We start from the raw sequence: 17,894 nt of genomic DNA, 5'->3' as shown, positions 1-17,894 counted from the left end.
CAGATTCTCATATTTCTTTTCAAGCTAGACATTGTTCCTTCAATTATTACACAAGGGGCATTTTTTTTACAAAGGAGATGCAAAAAAATCCAGTTATTTAGGCATTGTAAAATCAAAGATAAAAATCTATGATTACACCTGAACTTTCTTATGATATGTATAGCCAATCTTTTTGGAAGCTTTACACATCATATCACATTCCCAAATTCCAGTTCCTGCTATTGATATGAAAAGTTCCTTTTACCAGAAACATTCAAACAGAAGCTACATGTTCATTTGCCTGGAATACTTCAGAAGGGATTCTAGCTCTAGGAGAGTAGTTGAATAAAACGAGGGCTCAAAATCGCCTGGAAAACTACCACTAATAGTGTGTTTTCTTTTATATATAGTCTAAATTAACTTCTGAGCTTTCTCTTCCAACTCAAATTCAGTAGTAAGTCATATGTTCCATAGCTTAATAATTTAAGTACTATAATTACTGTTGATGATTTTTTTTTTTTTTTTTGAGCGGGAGAGCAATCCTTTATGAGATTATAGTTAAAAAATGTTTCCCCTGAATTAACAGGCTGGAACAAGCTGGGATTACTAGTTTGAAAGCAATGGTTTTATTAAAAAAAAAAAAAAAAAAAAAAAAGGGAGGGGGGGCAAATAAAATTCCTAATAGTCCTTCCTGATTATCTCAAAGCTCCAAACAACTATGAATAAAGTGATTTGCATATTATTAAATTTTCTCCATATGTGTGACTCACATTTACATTTAGCAATCAAGAATCACTTTTCTAAATTATAAAGCCAAATATCACCAGGGAAACGCTTAGAAAAAAAAATCACAACACACAACGTGTCAATTCACTTTTTAATGCTAGTTTGTTTTCACAAAGTATGATATGGAGAAATTAACGTTTTGGGCTAAAATATAAGTGTATGTAGTATAAAATACAAAATGTGTGATTTAAACGTGAATACTCTAAAAAGTTTATTAGAGTAATTTACTACCCAAATTAAATATTTAAAAATATGTTACAAAATGTAGTATAAATAGCTTTGGAAGACTTCCTTTATTCAATTTTATATCCACTCACATTATCTTATACTTAATGCTCCTTTCCTGTAAGTTTTTCTTCTAATCAATGATCTCTCCATATTTTCTTTCATTCAACATTCTTCCAGAGCATTTGTAATTCTAGATTTACTTTCACCATTCCTATCTGTCTCCTCCTACTGCAATCTAGCTTCTTGGTTCTAGTGAAGATACAGTGTCGCCCTGCAGACTTGCCTTCAATTTGCTGAAGGGGAGTTTGGGCAGAGGCATCTCCATGGGCTCACTTTGGGGAATGGATAGTAACTATGCAATTGCTTAAAAACACAATTCACACACAAATACATAAAATTAACAAATACTATTTAAAAAACAAGACAAAACTAGGAAAGGGAATGGAGGGCTTCATGGAGGTACTGTCAATAAATCTGCCAATATTCTTGAATACAATTCATCAGTTAATTAAGTTGGACCTTCCTGAGCTGTCTAAACTATTCCTTTCTAACTATTTTAATCTTGAGAGCCAAATAAATACTTGGGCTTGCCAGATTCAGTACCAATGCTCCTGGGTACACCTTGATTACATAAAAATTGTATCTATATTGAATATCATATCTTTATGCTTTTTATAATATTTATTATAAATAAATTTTTCCTTAATAATAATACTTATAAACCTACTTTTCTGTTGCTAAGGCAGCAAAAGAGTGAAACCAATTGCTACAGAACTATGAATATAATCGCTATCAGTACTAACACTAAAACCTGTTATATTTATGTAAGTACTGCATGTTGAAAAGCTCTGCAAGTATTTTTATTATTTGATTAATGAAAAGACTCCTTTTATATCAATACCATGATTTTCTGATATAAGAAAAGACTTTTAAAGCTCTCTGAGTAAATGAATGCATTCTGAAATATATAACAAAATACACTTCAGCTTTGTCTAATTTCCAAGGAATTTAGTTACATATTAAACTTCAAGAATATTAACATTCATTTGGTCTCCTTCTTATTCTTGGCTTGATTCAAAGTATCAACATAGCATTCATAGATGATAGGCTACCTTGTTAAAGGAGACACTTGAATTTACAAATGAAACAATCTCTGATAGAAGACCCACAAAAAAATATAATATGAAATTCAATTAAAAACCTTACCACTCTGTACATATCTGTTCTGCATACTTTTCTCCCTGAAAACATTAGGACTCCTTGCCAGGACAGCCTGCAACAAAACTGGTATGTCGCCTTCTGGATCATCACTGCCAAGGTTATCTTTCAACTCTCTGGGATTAAAAAAACAAATATCAAAAGTGAAAATAGTGATTAAGAATTCCCTATTCTACATTAGTTAGATAGCAATTTACTAGTGAAATTCATAAAGGACTGAGGTAGAAAATCAAGAACTTATGGCATATAAAAAAAATTCACAAAAGATGTTCAACAATTTCATGGATTTTTGAAGACACTATTCCTGGAAGAAACAGAATTATCAAAAATGACAGGGAGAAGTTCTTCTAAAGACAACTTTTTTTCCCATTTTAAACAGGAAAAAAAAAAAAAAAAAAGGCCAAAACATTTTATGGAACTATTAGTTTACTTAAGAATGTTCACATAAGGGGCGCCTGGGTGGCTCAGTCAGTTGAGCATCTGACTTTGGCTCAGGTCATGATCTCCTGGTTCTTGATTTCGAGCCCCGCATCGGGCTCTGTGCTGAAAGTTTGGACCATGGGGCCTGTTTGGGATTCTACATCTCCCTCTTTCTCTGGCCACCTCCTCATTTGTGCTCTGTCTCTCTCTCCCTCAAAAATAAATAAACGTTATGGGAATGCAAGCTGGTGCAGCCACTCTGGAAAAGAGTATGGAGGTTCTTCAAAAAACTAAAAATAGAACTACCCTATGACCCAGCAATTGCACTACTAGGCATTTATCCACAGGATAGAGGTGTGCTGTTTCGAAGGGACACATGCACCCCCATGTTTATAGCAGCACTATCGACAATAGCCAAAGTATGGAAAGAGCCCAAATGTCCCTCAATGGATGAATGGATAAAGAAGATGTGGGGTGTGTGTGTGTGTGTGTGTGTGTGTCTGCAATCAAAAAGAATGAAATCTGCCATTTGCAACTACATGGATGGAACTGGAGGGTATTATGCTAAGTGAAATTAGTCAGAGAAAGACAAAAATTATATGACTTCACTCATATGAGGACTTTAAGAGACAAAACAGATGAACATAAGGAAGGGAAACAAAATAATATAAAAACAGGGATGGGGACAAAACAGAAGAGACTCATAAACATGGAGAACAAACTGAGGGTTATGGGAGGGATTGTGGGAGGGGGATGGGCTAAATGGGTAAGGAGCACTAAGGAATCTACTCCTGAAATCACTGTTGCACTATATGCCAACTAATTTGGATGTAAATTTAAAAAAATAAAAAATAAAACAAGTTAAAAAAAATAAAATAAATAAACGTTAAAAAAAACTTAAAAAAAAAAAAAAAGAATGTTCACATTAGTGAACTCTTGAGTGGCTCAGTCGGTTAAGCATTTTGTTCTTGGTTTCAGCTCCAATGACTTGGAATGCTCTTCTCTCTCTGCCCTTAATCTGCACACATGTTCCTGCTCTAGCTCTCTCTCTTAAAATAAATAAGGAAACTGAAAAAAATGTTCACATTAGTTTCAAAGTAGAAAACAGAGACTACTCTATTCAAAATAATGGAAGGTTACAGAGATGATAATTATGCACAGAAGTTGGTAGTTGGGCTTGGAATATATTTTCTCTCTTACATTTGAATATGAGTGAGTCTGCCTTTTTGAGAATGTCCTCTGAATGAAATACTGTTGCCACATTGGTTAAGACAAGACCCAGAGATTATGTAATTTTTCCATCTAATATTCTTTTCTCAAAGTCATCAGTGAGCAAAAAAACACCAAGCAAGTGGTTATGGATAGTTGCAATTTTCAATAAACTTGAAAGTAAGTACCAAATTAAATTTACGACTATGGAACAGAAATGATAAATGTAGGCAGTGTTTTAATTTTATATTCTACATGTCTCTGTTCTGCTCATCATTAAATCTAATAAGAAAGATTTATAAACATGGTGTCCAATGATAAATTTCAATGAATTTCTGGAGGTAATCTTAAGGCAGCTCTCCATAAAATAAATCATAACTGTTTATGTGCTATTTACCTTATCTTTTTAAATATTTGGTGATAACTGTTGATTAAGTATGTATAGATATAACAAGTGACAAAATATTTAGTCACTGTTGAATTTCTGGAGTGACAAAATATTAGTATTAGACTTCCTTCTGATTTTACCAACTATTTCTCAGTTTCCCCATCAGAAAATTCACATGTATATTACCTTAACACTCATCAGCTTTAAAAATGGCTTCAAAGTATGTACTGTATCTAATGACAGAGACCACTTCATTGTATAGTGCTTTATCCTCATTCCTATAAATAATGAATCTTTAAATTAAAAAGCAAAAATTAAAGATGGAAAGGATACATGAGTACTGCTGTATAGTGAGATGTGAAGGAATAAGAGAAATGTAACTTTTTAAAAAAGATTTTATTTTAAAAAAAATGTTTGTTTCTGAGAGAGAACGCAGGGGAGGAGCAGAAAGCGGGGGGAAAGAGGATCTGAAGCGGGGTCTGTGCTGACAGCAGAGAGCCCCAGGCAGGGCTCAAACTTACAAACCACGAGATTAGGACCTGAGCTGAAGTTGGACACTTAACCAACTGAACCACCCAGGTGCCCCTTACAGATTTTATTTAAGTAATTTCCATACCCAATGTGGGGCTCAAATTTATAATCCCAAGATCAAGAGTCACATGCTCTACAGACTCAGCCAGGCTGATGCCCCAAGAGATTTAACTTTTTATAAATTTTTGTATTACGATGTTATAATTATAAGTATGTACAAGTTTTATAGTAAAAAATCTTAAAGTATACTCATATGCAAAGATTTTACAAACAAGCTATATAATTTAAGTTTATATTATTTAAAAAAGTGTATTGTGTGAAAACATACACTTACGATGGTATGATAAATTCTGGGAAAAATTACTCTCAGTTTTGTAGTAGCTATGCATGGAGTCAGTCCTTGAGTTTTAGTTAACTTCCCAGGGAAAGCATGTGAGCCTATTCCAAATAAAGCTACCAGTATAGTCCCTAGGGCTTGGGAATTCTAACCACTTTAGCAATATCAAGGGGGAGATAGCTTCTTGAGCAACTTTAGACCTCCCGGCAGAGACCCATCTTGATGAACCAAGATTATGCCAAAAGAGTTGAAAAGACCTTCACAGAACTACAGGGTCTATTTAAATCTTATCATAAGGCTCCCCTGGATATTCATGTATTTTAAAATTAAACTATGTATATAAATTTTCTGAAATAAAGAGTAAAACCAGGAATACTGACTCTCTTAGTAAGACCAAAACTTTTCACTTTTAAATTATACTTACATGTGATCTGTTGATACCTGGTTGAGGCTATGGACAAGCTGTGAAACCAAATTATCATCCCTACAGGCCAAAAGGCAGTTCACCTCTTCTGCTATTCGTGCATTAAAGAGAAGGCTCTTTGTAGTTGTAGCAGGTAAGGGGGATGGAAGAGGCAGCTGGTTCAGGACTATTTGGAATAAAATCAGATTATTAGAAACTGAGTGTAAGAAGTCTCTTTACAGTATCTGCTTACAAATATTCTGGGATTAAAAACAAGTTGTAAGTATCAATGTGACAAATTATTAAAAGGCATTCTGCCTCTCCCCCCAAAAACCCCAATCAAGTCTACAAAACCCCAAAACATCACTTGGGCAATAACAGATTTTATTACTAAGAATAAAACTCAACTCCTTTATACGCATGATTTTTCAGATCTTAAAATTTTTATTCACTTAATAAATGAATAAAGTAGCCAAAACAAGTAGCGTTAAAAAGTAACTTCTAAGAAATGAGAATACATTAATTAATCGCATTTATTTTTGCTTCTAAGATTTATCAGAATCACTAGTAATCTCACATAAATAAACCAAGTAATAATACCCAACTCTTCAAGTAACAGGTTTTTAAAACGCTTGAGTATATATAAAAAATAAATAGCTCACTTTGGCAAAAGAACATTCATAGAATAAGGATTCTGGAAGAAGCCAAATATCTAAGGAATTATGCTATCAATTATAAATTTCTAAATAAATAGTTCTCTCTTCATTCTAGTGTAACAGCAAAAAAAGGATATGTTTTTACAGTAGTTTAAATTCAGTTATTTACAGTTTCTTCACATAATGGAAATTTGTTTATTTGTTTAAAGTAAAAGTTAAGAAAGTTAACTAAAGTATCTTTGTTTTGGGCTTATTTTCTAATCACTTATACAATGTAATTATCAGGCTCACAGCCCCAATGGCTAAAAACAGGTTTTGTTTTTTTTATTAGTAAAATCACAGGAAACAAATTATTACTTAATAAATAGGATTTACTGGGCAAGCTTTTAAAATATAAGGTACATTTGAGAGAATAGGGAGGACAAACAAAAATAAATCCCTGGTGGTATATCTGACTTGGCACTCCTATGTATTATATTGTTTATGTCTTACAACAAAGTGAAAACAAAACCTAGAGAGTTTGGCAAGTTTTCTTACCTGAGTTATCCTAATCCCACCAGCTACTTTCTTATCTCAGACTTCATAAACTAGCCATGTTACTTTCCTAACCTCAAAGCTATCAGCCTTTAACTATTTTTCTCCCAATAAAACCAGTGGAAATCAACAACAGAAAAACAGTATTAAAGGACGGCTGAACACAGATAAAAACGCTTAAGAAACTCTTCAATACAGAGAACATACTGAGGGTTGGTGAAGGGGAGGTAGGTGGGGGATTGGTTAAATGGGTGATGGGCATTAAGGAGGGCACTTTTCAGGATAAGCACTGGGTGTTGTACATAAGATAGGAATCAATGGGTTCTACTCCTGAAGGCAAGACCACACTGTATGTTAACTAACTTTAATTTAAATAAACAAGGACAACACTGATGGGGAAATAAGTGTGGAAACCTTGACAGAAAACTACCCCTCAACTAGAAATGAGCTGGGGCCAACCACAAAAACCAAACACTTCTTGAAGTTATTTTCTCATGGCTCCTTTATTTTAAAGCCCCAAAGCCTGCATAATGCAACGTCCTCACCTTCTACCCTTCTCTCTCCTACCTCTTTCTCCCTTTATTTATTCAAGTAGGATGACACGTGGACTGACATTGTAGGTAGCTTTTTGCACCATTACCCAGGGACTAAGAATTAGAGTTAGAGCTAGCTACCACAAGAATGAGTCCCTAAAAACTGTGTTACACTAAGTAAATCTCCAAAGAATGATGAAATTCTTTGAACTTAAATGTTCAGAATAAAATGGGCTGCTAATATCTATGACAAACTCCAAAAGATTACTGAAAATGACATCCAAAATGAACATCACTAAGAAATTAGATTAAGTCAGGCTATCAATCTTTCTTCTCTGAAGGGCAGTTTCCATTACCATTTCTAGAAATGCTTTTTTTAAAGTCTATATTTGTTCCTATATGCAAATCCATGCTTCTTCAGTTTTGATTTTTTTTTAATGCTTTGTCTCATCTTCTTTGGTCCTTACTTTTGTATTGATTCCTTTATCGTGTTAAGACATTTAAATAAAGGCCACCATTTCTTAATTGGTCATTAGGATGAAACAGAAATTAAGGTCTTATCTACTAGCTGACCACTCTAATTTTGTTACTTTCACATGCATGCCAATAAACCAAAGGAAATAATGATATTGTCATTAAAATTTTTAAATCTCAAATAATTTATTTATGACAACTGCAAATAACTTTTTCTACAGTCTCTTAAGAAATCATTGTTAACACAGAAGAGAACACAGATTAGATAAATTGACCAAACTTACGGTCTGTGAGACTAGCAATCCCCGCGAGAGTAGTGATGGGGACATGGGGCATATCCCCATTCATCCTGAAGTTCTGGAATGGTGTTGCCTATAAAAGTACTTAGTTCAGGTGCCAGCTGTCATTACTTCCCATTTCCCAAACACTGCAACAGAAAACAGACAATTATTTGTAAAAATATGTCAAATATAATACTATTAGGGAAATGCCTATAAAAAATAAGATTTTCTGCTTTCCTTGTTTGTCAACCTATACAACAATAATACCTATCATTCATTTATACTTACCATACATCAGGCACTGCAAAGTGCTTTGCATATATTAACTAATTTAGTTCTCACAACAACAATGTAAGGTAGGTACTATTATTTTCTATACTTTACTGATGAGGAAATTTATTTACAGGGAGTTTAAAGTAACTTGTGGAGGAAAGATTAGAACCCAAGCAATCTGGCTCAAGAGTCTGTGTAACCAGTAGACTGTATTACTAACCTGGGATACTCAATTTTGACAAGTACTGTAATTCTTTTCTATATCATAAGCACATTAAAATCTAGCTGCTAACTTGCCCTTCTAATTAGGTTTCTCACTACTCTTCTACATAAACCATCCTCTTCAAACAAGCTGATCAGATTATCTTGAATTCACCTTGTGTTTTTGCATTTTTATTTATTTCCTTCTATATCTCTCTACCTAGGTAGCCCATCTGTGCTTTAATCCAAATCCTGTAATTCCTCAAGATCTAGGACAAGTTCCCACTACCTCATTAAACCTCAGACAAATTCAGCTAAAAGCTATACCCTAATCTGACTTTCACTTATAACACTTATAGCCTAACATACTTTTGTAAATAATTGTACATTCCTTTGTAACATTTTTTGGAAACTTGCCTTGTTTCATCCTTATAGAATTACTTTATGTTAATGTACTTACCTTGCTTTCCCAATTATCACTACATGCTTCTTAATACCAACCAATCACTAATTAACGCACAACCCATAAAGGACAGAGAAATACGTTAACATTTTAACATTCCTCTACAATGACTTTGTTGACTCAGTTTTTATGATGCAATTCTGTGTCTGTGTGTACAGACATTCTGTTAAATTCCTGACATGTTTTCTAATTCTGTTCAGTGTCCCCCAATTTTTCTCATTTTATCTTGTGGCTCTTGGAATCTTTAATAGCGTACTTGTGTAAGAACCTTTTTCTGAAGTACATAATACATTTTAATAATATGCACATTAGTCAAAGATATGCCTTTATTAAATAACTTCATAAACTCTTCAGTAAATAGAAGTCTACTCCATATCAACTAAGACACAGTGCTAAAATAGAAACTTGAATTGTAATTTTCACTTTAAATGTTTCTTTTTTTGAAATGTTGTATTTGCTTGTCAGTCACTGTTAAGAGAACCTCTAAGTTTTTTGAGTTGTAAACTTCAAAACAGTGAAATGATATAACACTAATAACTCCTCTCTCTCTCTCATGTATCTTAATGTATCTTTCCAAGTGTTTTTTTAAAAGTAGAAGTACACAGGCAGTTAAAATTACAAATTTTCTTTTTCCACAAACACAATTATAGATATATGTTGACAGAAATTCATAAAACATATATGTATGGTTTAACAGAGTTATAAAGCAAGCATCCAAAGAACCACCATCTAGAAAGTTAGCACCCTAGTTCCTACCACAGGTAACAACTACCTTGTCTTTTGGGTGATTTTTTTCCCCTTTATAAGTAACAACTGTCTTGTCTTTTTGGTAATTATTTTTCCCCCTTTACAGTTATGTCCTTTATATGTACATTCTTTTCTAGTAGCCAGCCAAGGAAAAAACACTTCCCTTTGCTGAATGACTGACATAAAATTTGCTAGTAGAATCCACTGAAAAGGTTATATATAGCACAAGAAATAGTACAGGAAAGACGACTGGCTATCTTACATTTGTTCTCTTGCTACAATATGGACTTTACTCTTTGAAGTTATTAATTTGATTCTTTAACAACACTAAAGAAATTTAAGGAAATACTGCAAACTTAGCATCAAGTTACTATGAAGTTGTATCAAGTAGTAAAAAAAGAAAAAAAAAATTGAAACCTGACAGAAGTCACCAAAACATGAAACATGACAGATTTTTTTTTCTAAGTTTGAGCTAATAAAAAAGTTAGTTTATGCTTAATAATTAATGGGAAAAAATAATTGCATGCAAATTATGTATAAAACAGCACAAAAATATCTTGTTATTCTTATACGACTCATCGTTGTAAATGTAAATTGCCATACTCCAACAGATTAAGTAACAAGTGTCCATATTATTTAGTTCAGAGGACAGGAACCAATAAAGAATAAGCTAGAGAGTTATATCGTGGGCTAACCAACTTTATTCTGTTTGCCTAAATCCCATGTAACATGTAAAAGTAGACCCAATTCCAGCTGGAGTTTTTTAGTCTAAAAATGATTTAATTAGTTGTCACCTATGAATTAGGAGATTAATAAACCTAACCACAAGATTGTGCTTTTCTTCTTAGTGACATAATAAGGCATGTTAATACTCTGATGTCAACTGAAAACTGGGAGTAAGTGGGGAAAGAAAAGAGAGCAACAATGCTTGTTTGGTTTAAAGTGCTTTAGTGTGCAGAATGAGTACGTGACTACTGACAAATATTATTTATACCTCACTGCTGAACTATGCTGGTTTCATTGGAAGCCAAGCTTTTGAAGAACAGCAAAGACTTTGTTAGAAATGGACTTAAATTTTAGCTAAAGTCACAGATGTTGATGAATATGAGTAATTTGCGGAAATAATGCTGCCTATGCTGGAAAGTGACCAGAGTCCATCAAGAAAGAGCATTCCTAAAATTCTAAAAATCAATATGCAGAACTCTAACTAATTAACATGGCATTTCTGGCTCTGGATTGGGCAATGTTTGGTCTACCTGGCTCTGTGAAAGTATACTATCTTTCAGGAAACTGCTGAAACTGAAGCTGAAAGTCATTATCTCTGGGGAACAATGTGTTTGGAATGAAATGGTAACCAAATGGGAAAGATTATAATGAGTGTTTAAAACTGTCACTGAAGGCAGTACTTAAAATCTGTGAATGGTGACCAATTAGTAGATTATAAAATAGAACTAGTGGGTTGAGATCAACACTGAGAGGGATGGAAGGAATAGAAACACAAGTTTACATTGCATACTGCTTTCTGACTCCAGGTAAAATGTCCGTGGGTCACTAAAGCAAAGCAGTTTCAAAAGTGCTGAGTAAAAGAAATGGAAGAGTGGACGAAGAAGCCCACCTCCTAAGTGGTGATGAGAATGCAAAAAATAATGCAACTTGATGTACTACCCGGCATATAATAAGTGACCCAAAAAGTTAGCAGTGTTAGTGCTAACTGAAAAAAAAAATTTTGGGGGGAGAACAGAGGAGAAACACAGATGAATTAGGGAAAAGGGGTCTTTTCAATAATATACATAATCTTTACTTCCAAAAGATATATAGTAAGTTATTATTTGAAATTCCAGTATATATTTCACCATAGTATCACATATATGTTTACTAGTCCTAGGCAGGCCCACCTATAATTACTTAAATGGTAAGGTAGCCAAAACAAATACTGGCAAAGAAAAGTAAGGGAAAAACTTAACTGTTGTAATACTAAGAACTAAATCACACACACACACACACACTAAGAATGCATTTATGGCTTATTTTAGAACGGCCTGGTTTAATTACAATAATTCTTAATTACTGGAAGATACTACAGCAAATTCTCATTTCAATCCATTATAATGAATCTGACGTGAAAATCTTGACAAGATTTTAGTGTATATGCTGCCGAAGCAAGCACTCTTGACAAGATTTAAAACTTTTTTTTTTTAATGTTTATTTATTTTTGAGAAAGAGAGACAGAGCACGAGCAAGGGAGGGACAGGGAGAGGAAGACACAGAATCTGAAGCAGGTTCCAGGCTCTGAGCTGTCAGCACAGAGCCTGACACAGGGCTCGAACCCATGAACCATGAGATCATGACCTAAGCTGAAGTCAGAAGCCACCCAGGCACCGCGACGAGATTTTTAAAAAATGTTTATTTATTTTGAGAGAGTGTAAGCTGGAGAGGGACAGAGAAAGATAGGGAGAGGAGAATCTCAAGCAAGCTCCATGCTTATCACAGAGCCGGACACAGGGCTTCATCTCACAACCATGAGATCATGACCTGAGCCAAAATCAAGAGTCAGACACTTAACCAACTGAGCTACCCAGGTGTCCCTTGACAAGATTTTTTAAAGGCTCTGGTTCTTTGTTCACTTAATTTAATTTCACTTTAAAATTTATGGTTTCTTCACACAAACAAAAGAAATGCAAATAAAACATTATTGGTAGAAGTTATAATAACTCAAATTGGGATGTATTTGGAATAAAAGTTCCTCTCATAAACTGATGGTAGATGAATTTTCCTGGGCAGCCAGTGTGTACGCTATAGCCAAGAAATGTGTACAATCTTGTCTCAATAACTTCAATTTTTTAGTAGTAAAAAACTGTTAGAAATGACATTTACTGAGCACCTAGTACCCAATAAAAAATACTTTAAGTGTACTCTTTTTTTTTTTTTAAGTTTATTTATTTTGAGAGAGAGAGGAGAGCCTCACTCCCACCCAGAGCCTGATGCAGGGCTCCATCTCACAAACCACAAGATCATGACCTGAGCTGAAATCAAAAGTGAGATGCGTAACTGACTGTGCCACCCAGGCATCCCTTAAAGGTACTCTTATTTAATCCTTATATGACACTGAAGTACTCATATTACAGTTTTATTTAATGAGGAAAGTGATATACACAGAGGATACATAATTTGCCTAAGGTCATACAGGAGAAATCAAACTCAGGCTGTCTGGTACATGGACATTTTACATAACAACTAAAATGTACAGCAATATTATTAGTTTAACATGACTGATATACAATTGACATTACATCCACAAAAGATTACAACAATTAAAAATCATGTTGTACAGTCAATACAGATGTGAGGAAAGAAACAGTCACAGTATCTAGCCCAGGAATAAAGAGAACACCTGCCTGGGTCTGAATCCAAGCTCTCCCTACCTTTTGATAGTATTTATTAGTCCTTCATTATGATGCACCCAATAATGTTTATTTTGTAACACGGTGTCAAACACCATGCTAGGCAAACAAAGTTCAGTGGTTAACAAGATGGAAACAGTCTCTACCCCTCAAAATTTGAGTTTGGCCACAGGCATGCTGTAAAGGGGAAATCATCTAGGGAGAGGACACAGAAAGAATCACTGAATTAAAATCTAAACCAATTTTACTTTGAGTACTCCATATTTTAATCCTTCCACAATCTGCATCAAATTTATTTAAAAACAAAGGCAAAGATTCTTAAAATTCATGAAAAGATATTCAAGATATATTGCTAACTGAAAATAATGCCAATGTGTACGCAGTTCAAGTCTATTTTTATTTAAAACACATTTTTATACAAATGACAGTCTAGGCATGAAAAACATTCTTTAAGAATATATTTTAATTTAAACCATTAACAATGGTTAGGGGGTCGGATATATGTATTCTGGGATTTGGGGGAATTCCCATTTTTGTAGTATTTATATCTATATTACTTGAGCACTTCTTAAAACTACTAGAACATTACTTTTTGATTTAGAAAAACAATGATATAAACGTACAAAAATGGAAAATACTAAAATGAATCTTTTTAAAAAATATTTATTTATTTATTTGAGGAGGGGGGCAGAGAGCAGGAGAGAGAATCCTAAGTAGGCTCCGTGTGTTGTCAGCACAGAGACCACTGTGGGGCTCGAACCCACAAACCATGAGATCATGACCTGAGCCGAAATCAAGAGTTGGACACTTAACCAACTGAGCCACCCAGGTGCTCCAAAATGAATTTTCTAATAGTTGCTGCTATATGTATACATAAATACATATTTAAATAATTTAAATATTTAAATAATTGCCTATGAAACCTATGTTATGAATCTATGGTATGAAAGTGCTGCAGTAGGTGCTAAGACTAACAGAATATGCAGGATGCATTCACAGACACTTTCGCCAGAGCACAAGGCTAGTAAGGTGAATTGGACCCTGCAAAGGAGTTTGTATGAAGTGGTGACCTTTTTTATTTTTCATATCCTTGTTGTAAGCGAAAAGGTTTCAGTAAGATTAATGTAAACAATAAGGAAGATGGAGTGGCAGAAAGAGAATGGAGGCAGAAAGTTGTTGAATACTGCAATGACATGTAACATGACATGTTCTGATTTCGAATATACTCAGGAGATTCAAGTGCCAACGTAACATCCAGTTGGAGATAATCTAAAGTTGGAAATTCCAGAACTGACAAAAGCAGTTGGAATTACAGCTATAGATATGAAAATGATCCAGAGGGTTGGTAACAGTTAAATTATAATAATAGGAAATAGGCAAGACAAGGTAACATTGTGGGGGAAGGTTTTTTTTGTTTTTTTTTTTTGCTGTTTGTTTTTTTAACACTTCTTATGTGTGAGACGTTAACATATACCTTTCCTTAACTGTTACCAAAGTCAGAGGGTTGTGAAGATTATTTCACAGTTGCAAAACCGAAGGCTCAGAGCCTAAATGCTTTACATAGCACACAGCAAAGCTGGGATTTGAACTCAGATGTTTCTAACCAAATCTTATATTCTCATGTATATCCAAAGGACATAAAACCAGGAAACACCTACATTGCCATGGCAGAAAGGGAAACCAATAAACGGTAAGGAAATTGAAGCTAAATGTGTGTTCAAGGTCTCATAGTTAGTAACTAACCGAATCAAGTCTAGAATACATTGGATTTGTAGCTCAGTATTCTTTATACTTATGTTGTCATCTTGCATAATTATAACATTATTTTGAATGAATTAAGATTTCCTACATGTGGAATATTTAGCTAATTAATACTGTTCTTCTTTGGTAATAATATATTATTTTTGGGTGGGGAGACAAAGGGGGTTTAAAACTAGTACATTTTTATTATCTCATTTTATATTACATTTAATAGTATAAGTTGCCTCAAATTCTTTTGGGAAACAAATGGAATAAAAATCCTAAACAAACAGGTAAGGAAGTGAATAAATACACGTACGTTGCACTACTTACTAATTTAAGCAGGTAACAGTGGCCCCCTTAAGAGTGGTGCCCCTCAAAGAGAATCCTTCCACTTTAGTCAAGCTCCCTTCAGATCCCTTCAAACTGCCTAAAATGTATCCAAGAACAAGAGTTTCACATTCTATTTAAGATACTTCCAAAAGATGTTCCTTAAATCCTAGCTCAAAAACAGTTCCCAATCAGCCACACTGTGAAAATTTTCACTTCATTAAAACATTTGTTTTTCTATAGTTCTAAGTTATTTCTATTAAATAACAGAAATGCAAAATAAAAGCAAAAAAAAAAAAAAAAGGGCAAAGCTCTAATGCTCTCTTTGTACATATGCTTTGCTTCTGGAAGCCTGAGCTCTCTGCAGCCCCCATGCTGGAAACCAATAAATGTGTGTTATTCTTGTGTGTGTTCCAATAGTGCAGCCATATAATAATATATATAATATACAATAGAAGAATACAGTTACATTATTGAGTACAATTACAAAGAGAAAGAAGTCACAAATCAGGTTGAAATGTATGGTGTCTCATTTTATTTCTTAAAATCTTTTTTTTGGGGGGGGGTATTGGGGGGGGAACAGAGAGAGGGGGAGACACAGAATCCGAAGCAGGCTCCAGGCTCTGAGCTGTCAGCACAGAGCCCGACGTGGGGCTCAAACTCACAAACTGTGAGATCATGACCTGAGCCAAAACCAGACGCTCAACCGACTGAGCCACCCAGGTGCCCCTGATGTCTCATTTTAAAGAGTATGTATACATTCATTCAGAAGTAAAATGATTAGTAAAACTATGTATTTCGATAATCAGTTTTCTTCGTTGTTCGTATCAATTTGTTTCACATGCATTTTTTTTTTAATTTTTTTTTTTAACATTTATTTATTTTTGAGACAGAGAGAGACAGAGCATGAACGGGGGGAGGGCCAGAGAGAGAGGGAGACACAGAATCTGAAGCAGGCTCCAGGCTCTGAGCTGTCAGCACAGAGCCTGATGCGGGGCTCAAACTCACGGACCGTGAGATCGTGACCTGAGCAAAGTCGGACGCTCAACCGACTGAGCCACCCAGGCGCCCCTCACATGCATTTTTTATATAAACCAACTTTAACAAAAGCTTGTATTACTTTAAAAGGTCCCAGCTGATTATTAAACTGACTTACAGAGGCCTGGTGAGTACTTATACAATGTCTAATCTTCTTTAATTTTTTAAAAATATTTATTTTTGAGAGAGAGAGACAGAGTGTGAGTGGGGGAAGGGAGGAGAGAGGAAGACACAGAATCCGACGCAGGCCCCAGGCTCTGAGCTGACAGCACAGAGTCTGACATGGAGCTTGAACGCACCAACCACAAGATCATGACATGAGCTAAAGTCGGACACTTAACTGACTGAACCACTCAGGTGCCCCTACAATGTCTAATCTTAACAAATATGCAAAAATACAAGTTGCATTAGGAAAAAACTTTCCTGAGTCCTGGAATTAATATTTAATTTTTCTTTCTTCTTCTTCTTCTTTTCTTTCTTTCTTTTTTCTTTCTTTTTTTTTTTTTAATAGGCCATGGAGGAAATTTCCAAGTGCTACTATAAATTATTTGGGTTACTAGTCCCATTCCCACACCAAAAATTTCATTTCTCACTTCCTGTCCACTGCAGAAGAAACAGCCTATCTTAAGCCCCTCATTGAGGTTGAAACTGTACCTTACACCATGAGACTACTTAGTATACTATACAAAGGTATTAGAAATTAAAAAAAAAAAAAAATCACACTGGAGATTTTTTCTTTTTATGTGAAATTACTGAAGGATCCACAAGAGGGCATACTTTCAACTACCATAAAAATGTAAAATTCCCTGTTTCTTTCTGTTTTGTTTTTTAAGAAATAAAGATTACTTATTTAATTTTAATTCCAGTATGGTTAACATACAGTGTTATATTAGTTTACAATATAATTATTCCATAATTCTATACATTACTCAGTACTCATCAAGAGTATTCACCTATCCCCTACCCACCTTCCTTTGGTAACCATCAGTTTGTTCTCTATAGTTGAGTCTGCTTCTTGTTTTCTTTGTTCATTTGTTTTGTTTCTTAAATTCCATATGAGTGAAATCATATGGTATTTGTCTTTTTCTGACTTACTTCGATTAGCATTATACTCTCTAGATCCATTCATGTTGTTGCAAATGGCAAGATTTCATTCTTTTTTTTTTAAGATTTCATTTTTCTTATGGTTAATATTTCATTGTGTGTGTATGTACACACACACACCTACACACACACACACCACTTCTTCTTTATCCATTTATCTATCAATGGGCACTTGGGCTGCTTCCATAATTTGGCTACTATAAATAATGCTGCAATAAACATAAGGGTGTATATCTTTTTGCATTAGTGTTTTCATATTTTCATATTTTTCATATTTTGCATTAGTGTTTTCATACTGGATCAATACCCAGTAGTGGAATTACTGGGTCACATACTAATTTTATTTTTATAAAATTCACATTTTTTTTTTTTTACAAGTCCACCAAAGGTTAGCCAGGTTCTTCTGAATTATTTGGTACCATTAGAAAGCAAAAGATTCTGAAGTTTGCAATTTTTTTTGTTTAAACACACACAGGAAACTTTTTTTTTTTGATGACTATAAAATATAAGAAAGGCCTAGATACATCAAGACTTTTACATTAACATTAAATTATAAAAGTATGTAATAGTTGTATTAGTCATTTTGTTTCTGTTAGCTATTTGAATTTGGCTGCCCTAAA

The 17,894-nt window shown here is 34.1% G+C and overlaps 1 protein-coding gene across 3 annotated transcripts in view; it reads right to left on the bottom strand.

Annotated features, from left to right (window-relative positions):
• The window catches only part of NIPBL (NIPBL cohesin loading factor), a 201,006-nt gene that overhangs the window by 106,585 nt on the left and 76,527 nt on the right, over nucleotides 1-17,894 (bottom strand). For all 3 annotated transcript variants that reach the window (XM_086677236.1, XM_086677232.1, XM_086677224.1), the window contains 3 exons: nucleotides 7,981-8,123; nucleotides 5,521-5,686; nucleotides 2,200-2,327 (listed from right to left, as the gene is read on the bottom strand). In XM_086677236.1, the coding sequence (XP_086533362.1) occupies nucleotides 2,200-2,327; nucleotides 5,521-5,686; nucleotides 7,981-8,044 (358 nt within the window). In that variant the 5' untranslated portion in view covers nucleotides 8,045-8,123. The remainder of the gene's footprint in view (nucleotides 1-2,199; nucleotides 2,328-5,520; nucleotides 5,687-7,980; nucleotides 8,124-17,894) is intronic.

Source organism: Puma concolor, chromosome A1 (assembly GCF_028749965.1).
Source record: "Puma concolor isolate L17-30 chromosome A1, mPumCon1.1.hap2, whole genome shotgun sequence".
NCBI lineage: Eukaryota > Metazoa > Chordata > Mammalia > Carnivora > Felidae > Puma > Puma concolor.
This window is presented reverse-complemented; position numbering and strand designations above follow the sequence as displayed.